The 16,609-nt window shown below is 43.6% G+C and overlaps 1 protein-coding gene across 2 annotated transcripts in view; it reads left to right on the top strand.

The window, feature by feature from the left end:
• FBN1 (fibrillin 1) overlaps positions 1-2,449 on the top strand; it is a 225,546-nt gene extending 223,097 nt beyond the window's left edge. For both annotated transcript variants that reach the window (XM_053928326.1, XM_024567296.3), the window contains one exon: positions 1,157-2,449. In XM_053928326.1, coding sequence (XP_053784301.1) covers positions 1,157-1,546 — 390 coding nt within the window. In that variant the 3' untranslated portion in view covers positions 1,547-2,449. The remainder of the gene's footprint in view (positions 1-1,156) is intronic.
• Positions 2,450-16,609: the final 14,160 nt, after the last annotated feature.

Raw genomic sequence — 16,609 nt, 5'->3', positions numbered from 1 at the left:
TCCAAGGATGCTCTAAAGGGAGAAAAGTCACCCGGGGGGAGAAAATCCAGACATTCCCTGAGCTCTAGGCTGCATTTTACCAGAGTCTGTGGGGCTTTCTGGAGTTTCTTGCTGTCTTTAGGGAGTGGCCATTCGAAGGTTTTCACATACTTGCTCATTTCCTCTGTCTCGCCAAAAAGAAAGTCAAACACCCACCCAGAATCTGCCGAAAGGACAAGGTCTAAACCAGGACAGCAGGTGGGAAGAACAGTGAAGTGACATGGTGCCCCTGCCCGGGGACGCCAAGTTCTGAAACGAGCAGCTCCTCTCCCGAAAAGAGCCATGTGGAGTGTGAGGGAACTTGGCTTCTAGACAAAAACAACATGGAGCTCAGGCAGCCTGGTTTTCTTTGCCTACGGCTGCTGCAGCCTCTCAGTCAACTCAGAAACGCACAGATATTCACCCAGACCTCTGGCGCCTGGCCTGGAGAGTCCAGCACATCTGGTCCCAGAGAGGCAAGCGAGAAGCCAGGTGTAAAGCGTTGAATATTAGCAGATCATCAGAGTCAGGAAGTAGGTTCATGGGTGTGTCCTTTGGAGGAAATGGTTTTGCATCCGTGAACAAAACTGAAATAGACTGGTTCTCTCTTAGCATTGGTGCTGCCACACATCCGCTGCGGTTTGGGAAATGAGATAAGTCTTTGGAAAGAGAACAATCTTTTAAAACAGTGGTTCTCAAATTTGAGTGTGCAGCTAAGTTATCTGAGAGGCTTGTTGAAATGGATTTCTGAGAGCCACCCCCAGGCTTTGTGGTGCAGTGGTCTCGGTCCTGGGAGGCCCCAAGCATTTGCTTTTCTAATTGATTCCCAGGCAATGTGGATGCTGCCGCCCAGAGACCGCACTCTGAGACCCCTGAATTAAAGGGCCTCCAGATACAAGTGACTTCAACTTGCCTCTCTCATGGCATAAGTCTAATATTTTTTAATATTATAAATGTGTACCAATTTCACAAATTGGTGGTTTAAACAAAGTGTTTTATGAACATGCCCTTTCAACATAGTTTATACAACCTGAGAAGAGAGTTGTATTAGTGTGAGAGTCGAGTGACTGTTTTTTAATTATGGGAAAGAAGTGGCGCATATATACCTTAGTTAACACACCACTGTGTGTCTTTTCAGGACCATCCAGAGATAGAAGCCAATGTGAGTCTTGCCAGTTGGGATGCTGAGAAGACAGCCGTGTTCTCTTTCAACGTTTCCCACGTCAGTAACAAGGTCCGAATCCTAGAACTCCTTCCAGCTCTTACAACTCTGACGAATCACAACAGATACTTGATTGAATCTGGAAATGAAAACGGCTTCTTTAAAATCAACCAAAAGGAAGGGATCAGCTACCTCCACTTCACAAAGAAGAAGCCAGTGGCTGGAACCTATTCATTACAAATCAGCAGTACTCCACTTTATAAAAAGAAAGAACTTAATCAGCTAGAAGATAAATATGACAAAGACTACCTCAGTGGTGAACTGGGTGATAATCTGAAGATGAAAATTCAGATTTTGCTTCATTAATTCACCATCCAGAGACCAAATAATTAAAAAACAAAGATAGATAGGTAGAACTGAATTTTTCCCCCATCAGAATTTTAATATCATAGGTACAATCTTTCACCACATCAATTTCTATAAATAAGCACTGTTCTTGTATTTTGAAAGCAAGGTACAGGTGATCGCCCTACTTCAAAACAACCACTCTCTCAGGCTTCCCATGTGTGTAGCTAAGCTACCTTGTCGTATGTGTTAATTCTTGAAAACCGGGATGTGTATTTCCAAGGGGGGCGGGCCATTCATGCTCACGTGCCATCCTTCTAGCAGACGCACAGGAATGTGCTTCCAATTGATGGACTGTTCTATTTTTTCAGATTTTTAAACTTTGCTTCTCCAAATAAAAGTACTAGGTTGGCCATTTCTGATATCTATTTGGTGCTAGTAAATTCTCAAACTAGATTCATAAATGCACTGTAATATTTACACAACTTAGAAACCAAATTTCAAGTATTCAGCTCAAATACTTCATTAATTTCAATCAACCAAAGTTAGTTCAGTAGCTTATCTCAGTTATGAGTATAATACATTACATGTAAATTAAGAGTGTGTATACTGTAATCGTGCTATTTTTATCATTGAAACATTTATAAACTAGAATAATAATGCCCTTAATATGAGGGTTTGTAATGGTGCTTATTAAGACCAAAGACTTGTTAAACGTGTACACCGAGTGGTATTGAAATTGCTGTGACTGGCCCGCACATGCATGGAGGCCTGGGAGGACCAGGAAACAGCCTCAGCAGCCAGAGGACCAGTGCATCCTTCTTCACACCTGTGCAACCTGCCAAGATTACCCTCCGCCATTCTTGTCAACAAGGGGTCCATGTCATAAATGTCACAATAAAACAGTCTCTTCTTTTTAGTGTCCCCCTTGGCTTTGTGTTCTTGCATGGATGTGGGATTGGAGGGGCCATTTGGAGGCTAAAGAATGTCTCCTGAATTTGAATTATCTTGGGCCTGTTACTTGCAGCTTCTAAAGGTGCCAAATGTATAACCTCTCTAAGCAAATTTAACAAATTTAGGTCACTCTCTTGTTTTATAGCTCACTAAAGACGGCATTATTTCTCACCAATAAATAATTTAGATTGTAGTATTATTTCTAAAACATAGCCTAATTACTCTAGTGACTTTTAAATTAGACTTAAGTGCTTTAAAATATCAAGTTTAGTCGTCTTAGAGCACATGCATTTCATTACACAAGATTTATCATACCCCTTCCTCTCAAACATACACACAGTGCTGGCGAGCTCTAGGTGTTCCATCCCTCTTTCCCCACTAAACATCTGTTGTTAGTCAGTGCTGGTCTAATTGCAAAGGGATGATTCCAAATTGCATCCAATGGAAGGTTATACCTCTTGTTTTCTGATTGTTGTGTCTTGAAAATGCAGTTTTATTTTAAGTGCAATATTGAATATTTAACAATTAAGCTCATTCAAATGATATGAAATGATTTTTAAAATCCTGAAGGCCAGTAAAGTAAAGGGTGATGAAAATAAAGGTGATCGAGATTGCTGCATGCAGAACACAGACAAGCCGTCTCAAAATCTGCAAAGAGCTAAACTACAGAAGACGGAGCGGGGTTGTTCCAGGAGACAAAACCAGAGTCAGTCGGTGTGGAGCCCCGGGAGCACATACCCGCCTAGTTAAGGAGCTACCTCTGAGAAATCGGGTTTCCTCGCAATGTGGCAACTTCCCTGTCACTAGTGGGAGGGTTTCAATCCAGGCATGACGTCAGCCAATGGGCAAGGATGCTTTCTTCTATCTGAACATCTTCAAATATTTTTTATATCTCTTATTTTGCCATCCAGAAAATCTTGCTCATAATGGGTGCTCAACAGAGATGAGTCAAATGACTATTTTGGAAAGGATTTGTACCTTGGTCAGGAAGTTAAAATCATGACTCAAAATTTCCTTCTAACGCTGTGCCGATGGTTCTGTGATGGAAGCGCACTGAGACTGTTAGAGAAGCATATACAGCATATGGTAAACGGCAGTTCGCATAGACGGAAAATGTCCTTGATAATTTAACCCAAACTGCATTATGTTCAATAACAGATTTTCTTTATAACAAACAACAGGAGAAAATAGAGTTGGCACATAGTAGATCACTTTGATATTTTTAATAGTCTCAGTCTGGATTTTATTTATTTCAGAGCCAACAATTTTCAACGGCATATTTTCCATGTTTCTGACTGTAACAAAACATTTTCCTCATTGTTCCGTTGTAAATATTCTTCGTATTAGAACTCTTTTAATCTCGAGACTTAAACCTGTACCTTTTAATTGTTTGTCACCTCTCGATTTTACTTTCTATGGTTGAAGAACTTGGTTTTGTAAATCACTCAGAAGCTTGAAAACGTCTTGTCTCTGCCCCCAACCCATTTCATTTGCCAATAGCTATTTGGTAAGTAGGGTTGAAATGAACTCAGCTGGCCCTGTGAAATGTTAAACTTGCACAAACAACTACATTTTTGTTCAACAAATAGCACTTTACTCAGCCAAAACTGCTTTGGACGCCGCCATTACAAATACTGTTAAATTTCAGAAATCATGTTTGTAAATTAGATGAGCCAAAATAAAGGACAATTAAGTTGAGACAATATTATACACTGAAAGTAATATACCTATAAACTCAGAAGTTTTAAAATCACAGTCAGCTTTGTCCACAGAATGTACTTTACTCTGAGTTAAATATATAGTTCTTAGAGGGCACTTCAGAAATGTAATTATTAAATGGTGTAAGGACATTGATTTTAAATGCTAGCAGATTATTACTGGGAGAAGGATTAGTTTTCACATACATAGCTGAAGACACTTTATTTCTCCCTTGCCAATTTTAAATAACACTTCCGTTTCAAAAAAAGAAAAAAAAGCAAACTAATTTGCTTCATTTTACTTTTTGAAACCCAAGGTGAGCCTCCCATTATATGTTAGGAGACGGTTCTCAGTATTACTCTGAGTTAGAACTAGAAACAGGAAGGCCGTGAATTTTGTTTTGCAAATTTCCATATGTATCCACGACTGGGTTCACTTCCAGGGCGGGGTCTCAATGAAAGGTTCTGACTTTCTCACAAATGTCTGTGTAAACACGATGGTCTTGTACAGTTGACATCCTGCATACATTTGGCGGGACCTGGCAATGTCACAAAATCTGTTATTTCTACTAACTGCTAATGAATCCAAAATGGGTTTTTTGGCAAACAACATCATAAACCTTTTTTTAGGACATGGGCTGTTTTGCATCCTTGGTTCAAGCCTGAATTGTGACCTCTACAAATGGATGTCAGTTTCATTTTTACCCGTGGACAGTGGAAGCTGCATCCTCTTTAACGGAATGAAGTCATAGCTCAACTCTTCGCTTTCCATTGTCATTTTTATCCCACATAAAAGAATATGCATTGTTATTTTTGATCCCTGTGACTATTCCCATTTTGTAAATAAATGCAGCTTTAACTTCTCTCTGCTCCCTTTTGCCTCTTAAGGGTTGGTTGTAGTGTCAGCTAGAAGGCATCGCGCTCAGTATTTCTAAAATCCTACCTCAGGTTCGAAGTTAAGCAGCACCCAGGTAGAAATGCTTAGCAGAGAGCAGCTGCTCCATTCAGCAGTCCTGGGTGAGTTCCATACCCCACGTGATGTGGGCTTTGCAGCTGTGCTGGGAGCTGCAGAAATCAGAAGAGATCTGCTTCCTTTTTAACATAAAATTCTCTCTGGGGGAGAATTAAATCAAACCCGAATGATCTGCTCTTGCTTCTCCTGGAAATGGAGACATTTGAAAACACCCCGATGATAGTCATACATGCCATTGAGCCCACCAGCTATTGGCAGAAAGAGGTCACAGGCCTGTGTTGTTGTGTCTGCATGGTGAGCGCTGCTCTGGGTGTCCCCAACAGCTCTGCTAGGTCGAGGGCCAGACCTATCAGGAAAGATTAGTGGGACCTTGACACGTCAAAATTTCAAAGGCCTGGCAGGCTGGGCTGGTTTTGTGTCTGTGTTTTTTTCTTGCTACGTGACCATGTAAAATCGCCATCATGTGTTGTTCAGCCTCTCTGCCTTCAGCTGCACCAAGATTATACCCCATCAGCATATTCACTGCTCTTCTCTAGGGCAGTCCTGGGATCCAGCTCCAGCGATCCCAGGCAGGGTTACAAGCTCCTCCACGACCCACAATGCTTCCTACATGATTGTAGATCGACCATAGCAGGGTCTCTTGTGGGGCATTCATAAAAAGCAGCAAGCCCGAGAGAGTGTCTGCGGCAGAACCAGCTTCCCGGGAGCAAACGGCTCCTGGTCATGCCCACCCACACTGGCTTCACATCCCCTGGGAAAGGATGTGGAAGCTGGGGTACCATTCCTAAAAGCTGATGCTCTCAGTCTCAAGTATTTTTCCCTCAGGGTCTGTGATTCCTGGTTCACAGAATTTTGACCTCTTCTTGTCTTGTTAAGAAAGTTTGCTGAGAGTTAAGTCTGGTCCTGAGGTCCTTGGGAGCACCGGGTCCCGAGTCCTGACGCTGCAGGGAATCTGAGGTCAGAATGCCGTGTTCCAGCCTTAGTTCCCTTTCTAAGTTATTTGCTGAGGGCAACTCCTCGATTGTCTGAGCCTTGTTCTCCTCACCAGTATTTTGGGATTAATAATAACACCTTCCCTACACGCTCCCAGGGATCAGTATGGCCTACAATAGATAGATGATGATAGATAAATAGATAGATAAGATGTAGATATTTTTAAGTCTAACACCTCTAGTTTGAAAAGCACCTGTGAGCAGGGTCCCTCTGAATCTCATCTCAGTCCTGAGTAATTATAATGTTCATTGTTCACGAGTTCAGTTGTCTTGCCAAAGGTCTCTTACCTTAAAGAGGGAGAACTGAGGCTAAAAACCCCAGGCATTCTGATGACACAGCAGGTACTTATTTCACCAAAGAACAAGTAGGATACAATACATGAGAGCAAAATAGGAACCTGTAAAGCTACAAATTACATTTCTGATTCAAGATCTAGGCTGCTCTCTGGTCTCCGACAACCTGGTGATGACCAGGCAGAGAATGAGCCAGACCTTGCTCAGCCCTTTTGCTTCCCATTTCCCCCACCTCCCTAGACCCCCGGCAAATGCTCATCACGAGCCTGTCACCCACTGCTGCCTCCCTTATGTCATAGGAGCCTCCGGTGGCAAGAGTCTGCTTTGTCCTCATAGTTCCATTGTGCAGCCTGGTGCCTGGCACACAGCAGACACTTAATATGTGTTGAATGGATCAGTGAATGAGATTGAGGAGGTAAAGACACAAGTGAAAATAGGAAAAACCCATTTCTTCTCTCTCTATGTGACCTCTTCGTCTCCTTCCTTTTCTTTGTTTTTCTCAACAAATATTTTTTGAGCACTTTCCTTGTGTCACCTGCATGTAGCACTAGGGACAAATGTGAATGAAGCCAGTGTCTAGCCTACAGGAACTTTAGAATAAGGGGTGAAGCAGCTCTCTGCCCCAGTTGTGTCTTTGGTGGGGACATAGTTAGATTTCGCAGGCTTCTGAAGCAAGGGGCAGAGGTAGGAGTCCTAAACTTCCCACAGTCCTAGGAGACAGGAATAAGATATGGTTCTGTAGTGAATTCACCTTTGACATCAAAAGACCCAAACCTACATCTTTATGAATCACCAAAATTAGAAACACCATTCTAGCATATCTCCCGCGCACAGTGATGAAACGATGATTTTCATGGGTGACTGTGCTTTTAGAGTTAAGATGCCTGTGTTTAAATGAAACTCATCCTGAAATCTAGCAGAGCTGCTAGGGTTACAGCAGAGTTAGACAGCCTGGGGTCTCTCTACTCAGTCCCCCCAAAACAATTTTTATTGAAATTACGGCTGAAAGGTTTGTTAGAGTTTCATTAATTCTACAAGTGTAAGACAAATATAATTTATAAAGTTAACTTTAAGTGTTGACACAAACTCTAAGCCCATGGCTTGTAAACAAGGGCATCATAAACATATGCCAAATAATTAAGTTATAAACATTTTCATAGTATTGATATATGGCAGAAACTGACTAGATGCTCTCCAACCCCATTTTTCACTTTTGGGTCCATAAAAAGATGTCTGACTTCCTCTGGTTGGGTGATGGATTCTGACCACGAAGATAGAAGAAGTGCTATACCATTTCCAGGTCTAGCTATATATATATATATATATATATATATATACCCAGAAAGTATCCAGTCATGTAATATTAAAAATAGAGACATTTATTGAAGAAGATACAAGATACAAGAACCATTGTACATAGGACAATGATGCCTCAGTCCCCTTCAAAGTAGGCACCTTGGGACCTCACATAGTTCTCCCAGCATCTCTTCCACGGTTGAAAACACTCTGCAAAATACTTTGTTGGAATGGCCATCAGCTGCTCTGTCGTATTTTTCTGAATCTCATCAGTGGTCTGAAATCTCTTGCCTTTAAAAGGTGATTTTGTTTTGGAAAAGCCAGAAGTCGCAGGATGCCAAATCTGGGCTGTAGGGGCACCGAGGTACCTGGGTGATTTGATGCTTTGCCAAAATACTCTGCATGAGACGTGATGCATGGTGGGTGTGTTGTTGTGATGAAGCTGCCAATCACCAGTTGCCTATAGCCACGGCCATTTTTGCATATTGCATGTCTCAACTGACAAAGAACATTGAGGCAGTACTCCTTATTAATTGTTTTAGCCTAGAGGGGTGTACTTGTGATGGACAACACCTTCCCAATCAAAAAGCACAGTTAACATAGTCTTGATCTTTCTGCAACTTTGCAGCACCTTTTTTGGGCTTAGAGAACCAGGTGACTTCCATTGGGACGACTGGTCCTTCGTTTCCGAATCACAGTGATAGACCCACCATTCATCTCTGGTTAGGACCTTCTTGAGGAAATCTGGTTCATTGGTAGCGGTTTGAAACAGGTCATTAGCAACTGCAGCACGATGTTCCTTCTGCTCTGGTAGCAGAAGCTGTGGAATGAAATTTGCGACAACACATTTCATGCCAAGATCCTGCATCAAAATCTCAGACACGGTGGTTTTTGGAATCCCCAGGTCAGCTTCTAGTTCTCACACTGTCAGTTACTGATCTTTGTTGATTGCAGCTCATCCATGTTCAACATTCTCAGGTGTTCTGCTTGTTGCAGGCCTTCCAGAACGTGGATCACTTTCAACAGATTATTGACCGTCTTTGAAGCAGAACATTTGTGTGACACTTTTATTTGTGCTGCACTCATTGCATCATGCTTGAAAGCCTTCTGAATCATCCGAATAGTTTCCACGGAGGAATGTTCAAGCTTAATGCAAAATTTGATGCAGATTTGTTGCTCTACTCACTCAGTTATTTTGAATGTGATGACCACACAGTATACATGCTCTCTCAACAGCATCTATGGCCCCTGCTGACTAGTACAGTGAAGTCATCATTGTTCATGCATGTGCATTCCAGTCCACTCTCCTTGGCTGCCAGGTTACGTCGATGTTGTGCAAACTGTTCTTGTTATATTAACAATGGGTGGAATTTTTCGGGACATACCTCATATATATACATATATGTACACATACATACACACATATGCAATCACAATCACAAGAAGTAAACTATTACATTAGCCACTGATATTTTGGGATTATTTGTTATATATTTGTTATATTTATAAATATGTATGTATATTTAAACATGTGTATTTGTGTAGGCTGTCTAGAGTCATATATATATTTATATTTTTTATTACCCTAATATAATACCCTTATATATATATATATGTATTAGTCTGGTTAATTCATATATATCCACTTTTTCACTACAAAGAATCCACATCAGGGAGATTTTTAAAGTCCCAGTGTCCAGGCTGCACCTCAGACCCATCGATTCAGAATCTCTGGAGCTGAGGTCCAGCCATTACTGGTTGTAAGAGCTCTCCAGGTGATTCCAATTTGCAGCCAAGGCTGAAACTGCTGCTCTAAATCTTCAGGCCTGTTGTGAAAGTCAACTGGGAAAGATTCACCCAAGAAATTCTGACATGCATTCCATCCACTGTTAACACTGCTAGTCTATATGTCACTGGGTATCACATAATAACATCAACCCTGACATTTCTGACTGCGCAGACGGTATCTTTAACTGGAGTCTGGGATGTGGCCTCAGGAGGGAGCAATCAAGCAGCAGCGAGGTGTGGATGTCGCCAGGGGCTTGTCTAGACTCATTAACTGACCACATCACTGTCACTTGCATGAGCGTTTTGGCAAGATTGCAGTTTTTGCCTCCAGACTGGATAGTGCTCAGTCTGAAGGAATCAACATCTCTAGTGTGAAGTCTCTTCATAGCAAAATGTTGGGGAAGTCCCTGAAATATCTCAATCAGAACTTAACTCAAAGTTAACTCCAGTTAACTCAAGTTTCCTCATACCACTTTTACAAAACTGGCAAAGATAAATTTGATCTTTTGAAGCAGAAAGTTCTCTGGAGTGAAAATGGAAATTGTCTTTTCGAGAAACATTCAGTGTCTGCTAAGAGTGTGCAAGGTAACATGGTGGGAGCCAGGGTCAGGCTACCACCCAGCCCCCTGGCCTGACGTCAGGTTCACGCCACTTGGCCTTGAAATGCTGAAATGACAGCATGATGCCATATACTGGGAATGAGCAGTGCATTCTGCTCCCTGAAACCTCTCACATGCCTTCTAAGAGGTTTTTTGCCTCAGAAAAACCTCAAAAGAAAAACTGAAGACAAAACGAGAACTACAGAAATGTAGAATGTTGTTGCCAATATGAAAGTCAGAAAAAAGAAACTTTAAAATATGTTTTGGATAAGAACGCTCAATTATATTTCTGTGTACTTCATGTGTGAAGGACTTTCTGATTATAGATCACAAAAAAGATGTGACTGGTCAGGATGGAGGCATAGGTAAACACACCTCACCTCCTTGGACAACTACCACAAAAACTACAACTAGACCACAAAACAGGTATCTTCCAGAATTGTCAGAAAATTGAGCTGTATTGAAGTCCAAGAACCAAGGATTTAAAGAAGGTACATTCATCCATACAGGTAGGGGGCAGCGAGGCATAGAGAGGTGGACAGAGGGGGAGAGGTGGAGGAAACATGGCCCAAATGAAAGAACAAAATAAAACTCCAGAAAAAGAGCTAAACGAAATGGAGATAACCAACCTGTCAGATGCAGAGTTCAAAACACTGGTTAACAGGGTACTCCGGGAATTCACTGGGTACTTCAACAGCATAAAAAATACCCAGGCAGAAATTAAGGTTACATTAAGTAATATAAAGAAAAATCCACATGGAACCAACAGTGGAGAGGATGAAGCTGAGAGTCGAATCAACAGTTTGGAATACGAGGAAGAAAAAAGCATTCAATCAGAACAGAAAGAAGAACAAAGAATTAAAAAAAAATTAAAAAATGAGTATAGGCTAAGGACCCTCTGGGACATCTCTAAATACACCAACCAACATCTGAATCATAGTGGTGCCAGAAGGAGAAGAGGAAGAGCAAGAAATTGAAAACTTATTTTTAAAAAATAATGAAAGGAAACTTCCCTAATTTGGTGAAAGAAATAGACATACAAACCCAGGAAGCATGGAGTCCCAAACAAGATAGTCCTAAATAAGACTACACCAAGACACATCGTAATTAAAATGCCAAGGGTTAGAGATAAATAGAATCTTAAAGGCAGTGAGAGAAAAGCAGAGAGTTACTTACAAAGGAGTTTCCATAAGACCATCAGCTGATTTCTGAAAAGAAATTTTGCAGGCAAGAAGGGGCTCACAAGAAGTATTCAAAGTGATGAAAAGCAAGGACCTACAACCTAGATTACTCTCTCCAGCAAAGCTCTTATTTAAAATTGAAGGGCAGAAGAAGTGCTTCCTAGACAAGGTAAAACTAAAGGAGTTCATCATCACAAAGCCATTATTATATAAAATGCTAAAGGGAATTATATAAGAAATAATTGAATCTAAATAACAAACTAAGCAGACAGGCAGAACAGAAACAGAATCACAGATATGGAAATCATTTGGAAGGTTATCAGTTGGGAGGGGAGTGGGGAGAATGGAGGAAAAAGTACAGGGATTAAGAAGCACAAATTAGTAGGTACAGGATAGTTAGGGGGGATGTTAAGAACAGTCTAGGAAATGGAGTAGGCAAAGAACTTATATGCATGACCCATGGTGATAAACAAAGTGGGAGATTGCTGGAGGGAGTGGGGGTACCAGGTGGAGGGGGGGCAAAGCAGAAAATTTGGGACAACTGTAATAGCATAATCAATAAAATACATTTTTTAAAAAGATGCGAAGTATTAGGTGTTATGTTACACCCGATGCATGTAATAAATTTTCTATGTGGAATATAAAGACATCTATTTCAATTAAGAAAACAAATCAATCGCTAAGTAAATGTTGAGCAATACTGAAACAATATCTAGGTGAAGGCACCAACTCATGAGCCGCCCCGAGCAGCCACATGTCAGTTCCGCCGGCCTTGCGGTCTCCGGGAGCTGTCCTCAGATTTTATTGGGCACACACAGCTGCCAGTCTTGCGGAAATGCAGATTATGAGTTTGAAGGTCTGGGGTGGGCCCGTGATGCTTCATTTCTAACAAACATCTACGTGATGCCCATACTCCAATAAAACTCTACGTACAAACATGGCAGGCAGCCCATAGTTTGCAGTTTGAATTTTCAAATGTGACTTCTCTTGGTTACGGAGTGTTTTGGGTGCACTTAAGAAGAGCGCCTCATGTGCCTTGCCCAGTCCTGGCCCTCGGCAGAGCCTGCAGGCCACCCCGGCAGCGGCGATGTGCTGCTGTCCATCGTTCCTGGTCCGCGGCCGATTCACCGCACTTCACTTTCTAACCCGTGAGCTATGCCTCCCAGCCGGCCTCCCTCCACACCCCCAGGTCTCACCTCACGTAAAACGTGTTCAAAAGACCAAGATTTCAAGAAGATACTGGAATGTGTACTAATCATATATGTTGTTTCTGAAAGTTCTAGCTCTCCCTAAACAAAACTCCTATGTCAGATAAATAATTTTTTAAAATGCTTTACTATAATTGTAGATGTTACATTTCCTGATGGTGTGTGTGTGCATGCAAGTGTATATATATCAATATATACCATATATATGTATATATATGGATATACACACATATATACATATATGATATATATATAAAGTCCAAACATTTAAAAATTTTTCTCAAATGGGGCCTCATGAAAAAAAAGTTTGCCTCCTAATGGGTGGGCATTTATTCTCTACCTATTATCATCAGAGTATTTGTCAGAAGAGGTTAGGAAATGTATATATGTGTAAAAAAGCATGTCAAACACTATCAGACAGACTTCGGAGCTTCCACTGCCTGTTCATCATCGGAGGACAGACTCTGATTTTTTTATAACAAGCTAAACCAACTTCAGATATTCCATCCTCCCTTCATGGCTCCTATTTTTTAAATATGTGCCCCCTTTTCAAAAACACATTGACACAATTCCCAGACTCGACATACCAATCCGTTGAGATGGTTGATCCTCATCAACCTAACATTTTATCCCCGGCCGAAGCGCTTAGCAACGTGTTCCGACTTAGAAACTTCATCACGCACCTCGACTCTTCAGCTTGTTTATGAGAACATGAGACGACGTCACCTCCGGCGTGGTTCCCTCACAGTCTGTTTCCCAAGACCTCAAAAGTCGGACCTCTCCCTTCCCTGCCTGGCTGCTGCTCCATGGGTTACAAACCACAAAAGGATTTTTATCCAAACAGATACACCCATTTACTCACTTACTGAGTAACAAGTTTACACAAAAATGCACTTTATTGGGTGGGGTGGCAGGAAGCTGAGGAGCTGGACCAGCCAGGAAAGGGTCTTGGAGGAAGAGAGTGAAGTGAGGTGTGTGATGGGGTGGGTGGCGGGTGGCCGAAGAGGGGAAATCATCAAAGAGGGGGCACACAACATGAGCCTTGCTTGTTTTAAACTAATATAGCTTTGTCTTTTGGTAAGTATTTATTGGTATCTATATGTTTTGCCGTGTGCTGGACTTTCTAGCAAACAGAGAAGGGGTCTACCACATCAAACCACCGCTAAAGGGATTTCAAATCTAAGGACAAGATTAATGCACTGGAAGCCACTCCCTGGGAGAGTGCACACGCACAAGTAACAGGGAATATTTGGTTTCTAGAATGTCCAAGAACTTCAGAAATATCTTTTTCATGTCTCATAACCATTCTGCAGAGTTAGGCATGGTCAAACCCTTCTTACCGAAGGAGGATCTGAGACCCCCGAAGGGTAAGGAATCTTCCCAACATCAGCTGATTTCTGATGGCAGAGATGGATTCAGTCCTACATTTATCTGACCCTGTTTTGGTCAGAGAAGATCTCAGGGCTTTAACCTAATCAAAGTGTCTTTCTTGACTGGGGTCTACAGCTGTTCCTGGCTGGCTCTCACGGAAGTTACTGTCCGGGTGAAGACTCGGGAGTCCAGGCCCCTTCCCTCCTGAAGCCCTGCTGTTTCCATCATCTGGCACCTGAGATTGTCAGTGGAGAGGAAGGGTGAGTGACAAGGGCACACGAGATACTGTCACAACCCCTGTCCTAAGGAGCTACAGATCGCTTCTCTCTCATTGACCATAACTAGTTTCATAGGCCCAGTAAGATGCAAAGCGGGTGGGGAGGGGAGTGTGGGGTACCTGTGTCCCAGAAACAGCCCGACCCATGGAAGGAGAGGAAATCTCTTTGCCTGTCCACTACCTCTGTACACAAACTCCAAAGCGACCTAACACCGTGCGTCTTACCACGAGAAGAGCTAAATTAGGTGGTGCTAAGTTACAGGCCCTGAAAGAAGTCCAAAGGAGTGGGAGAGCAGACTTTCGGAGCACAAGGAAGGGGACCTGAGTAAGGTGCTGACAAGCGGGTGTGAGGAAGACGGTTCCAGCCGAGAAGAAGCGGAGTAAACGCGTGAAGTCGGGAGGTGACTGTGCGCTCGCAGCCCCGCTAGGACACCGGTCGGTGAGGTGGAGCAAGCGCAGTGATGTCTGTCATGGCCAAGCCCCCAGGCGAGGGCAGCTCTCTGAGAAACGTGGGGCTCATCAGTGCTTTTCAGCCGATGCAGACGGTAGGCTTCCCGGGGACTTCTTTCTCAAAGTGTAAACTCACGAAGGCCAGGGCCTGTGCTTTCCATGCTGCATTTTGATACTCAGCACCTGGAACAGAGCAATTGCTCCGAAACGATGAATTGTGAATGTTCTGTGGACCGGGATGGGCTTTTGGAAAACAAGCCAAGAGGTGGATAACTCAAGTTCTTCCAGTTTCTTTGTCAGCTGTGGGGCTTTGCATTACCTAAAGGAGTTGTAAGTTCCTTGACTCTTGTAACATACTTCTTTTCCACAAAAGAAGCCCTAAAATTCGGTAAGGGAGTGTATGGCAGAGGTGGTGAAAGACCATTTCCATCATGGGTGTTGGTGAAAGCTTCTTGGGGACGTGGCAGCCACGCTGGGCTTTATGGAGAGAAGAGACTGAGGGCACTCAGCGGGCAGGCGGGCCAGCTGGCAGGCAGAGTCTGAACGTGAGGAGCAGGGACATGGGGTGTGGTCCCGGAGGGGCTAGAATGACTGCCTGGACCAGTGTGGAATGCAGTGGGCTGTCTGGGGAATATTAGGAGTGTTAGCCCAGCAGGCGTGTACAGGACTGTCTCAGGCAGTGGAGCAAATCAGGAAGCCTCTGACTTCCCATTTTCCATTGCTCGTTTACAATCGCTCGGCCCATGCCCCCTTATCTCGATGGGCATTTAGGCATGAGGGCAGGGGCTGTTTCTGCCTCCATCACTTGTCAAAAGAATGCACTCCTGCAGGAGTCCACACAGGAGGCCTCAGCCAGATAGAAGAGGGGGAAGAGATTCAAGAGCCCCACGCCATGAGCGGTCCTTTTCCCCTCACTGCTGTTCTGTTGAGTGATCCAAGGAAGCTCACTTCTCTCCTCGTCTCCATTTTTCCACCTTTACCTGGTCCCCTATATATAAACACTGAGAAGACAGGATTATAGAAGAGGTTATGAAAGACGAAAAGGCCTGTGTAAGACCTTGGTCAAAGAAAAGAAAGGTGAAACAAGTGTGACGGGGGGCTCAAAGTCTCGGGGACGGGCGACCTCTTACGGCCTTAGTGGCATGGAGTGCAGAACTCTGTGGGAAGATGGGAGAAGGGCTAACAGACAGCTGAGTTCAGGGAGTGTGTGTGAAATTAGTGACTATAGGCTGCAGTTTTGCCCTGATGGCTTCAAAGGAATAGTGCCATCGGAGAAGGAAAACTCTTTGAAGCTTGTAAACAGCTACCAGGACAAAGGCGGCAGCAGGGTGGGTAGCGGATCTGGGAGAGCAGGTGAGCCTCTCTTCGCTTCAGCTGGCACACCTGTGAAAGGAAGATGGTGCGGTTCCTCCTGAAAGCTGCCCTGGGTGGCCTCCTGTGTCCGCCTGCTCCCCTCGCTCCCTCCGCGGAGCCCACCCCCTGCACTCCCCGCACTCAGATTCCATGGGAATCAACGACTGGGATGGCCCAGCCCATGTCACTCCCATTCTGCTGGTTTCTTTAGGGACACAGAAGGGCTCCAGGCAAGAAAACAGAGCCCAGGTTTGCCACTGGAGTTGCTAATGGTGCACTTCCACCCCAGCATGACTTGAGAGATGCGAACCCCCTTCTGAGAGAATTCACACAGGACCCTGTGCTCCCAGGTTCAAAAGGTCCTACAGCCAAATCTTAGACCAAGTGAGGTCTTGTGCATTTGGAAAATACTTTCCAACTTGCAAAGCAGTGTCATGTGGGCATGTTTTCCCCAAGACTGAGGCTGATAAACAACCTGATGAGCCCAGGGTCTGGCTGCTGTGTGTTCCAAGGGAAGGGAGGTCGTCCTGACCATAGGAGGTGCCCCACACCCTCTATCCTCCCCTTCTCACAACCTCCAGAGCCCCAGGGAGTGCTAGAGGAGATGAGCTAGTGCTCGAGGCTCCCAAGTCTGGGCAAGCCCCAGGCGCC

The sequence above is a fragment of the Desmodus rotundus genome, chromosome 7, assembly GCF_022682495.2.
Source record: "Desmodus rotundus isolate HL8 chromosome 7, HLdesRot8A.1, whole genome shotgun sequence".
Taxonomy (NCBI): domain Eukaryota; kingdom Metazoa; phylum Chordata; class Mammalia; order Chiroptera; family Phyllostomidae; genus Desmodus; species Desmodus rotundus.
The sequence above is the reverse complement of the archived record's forward strand: the minus strand, read 5'-3'. Positions and strand labels throughout refer to the sequence as shown.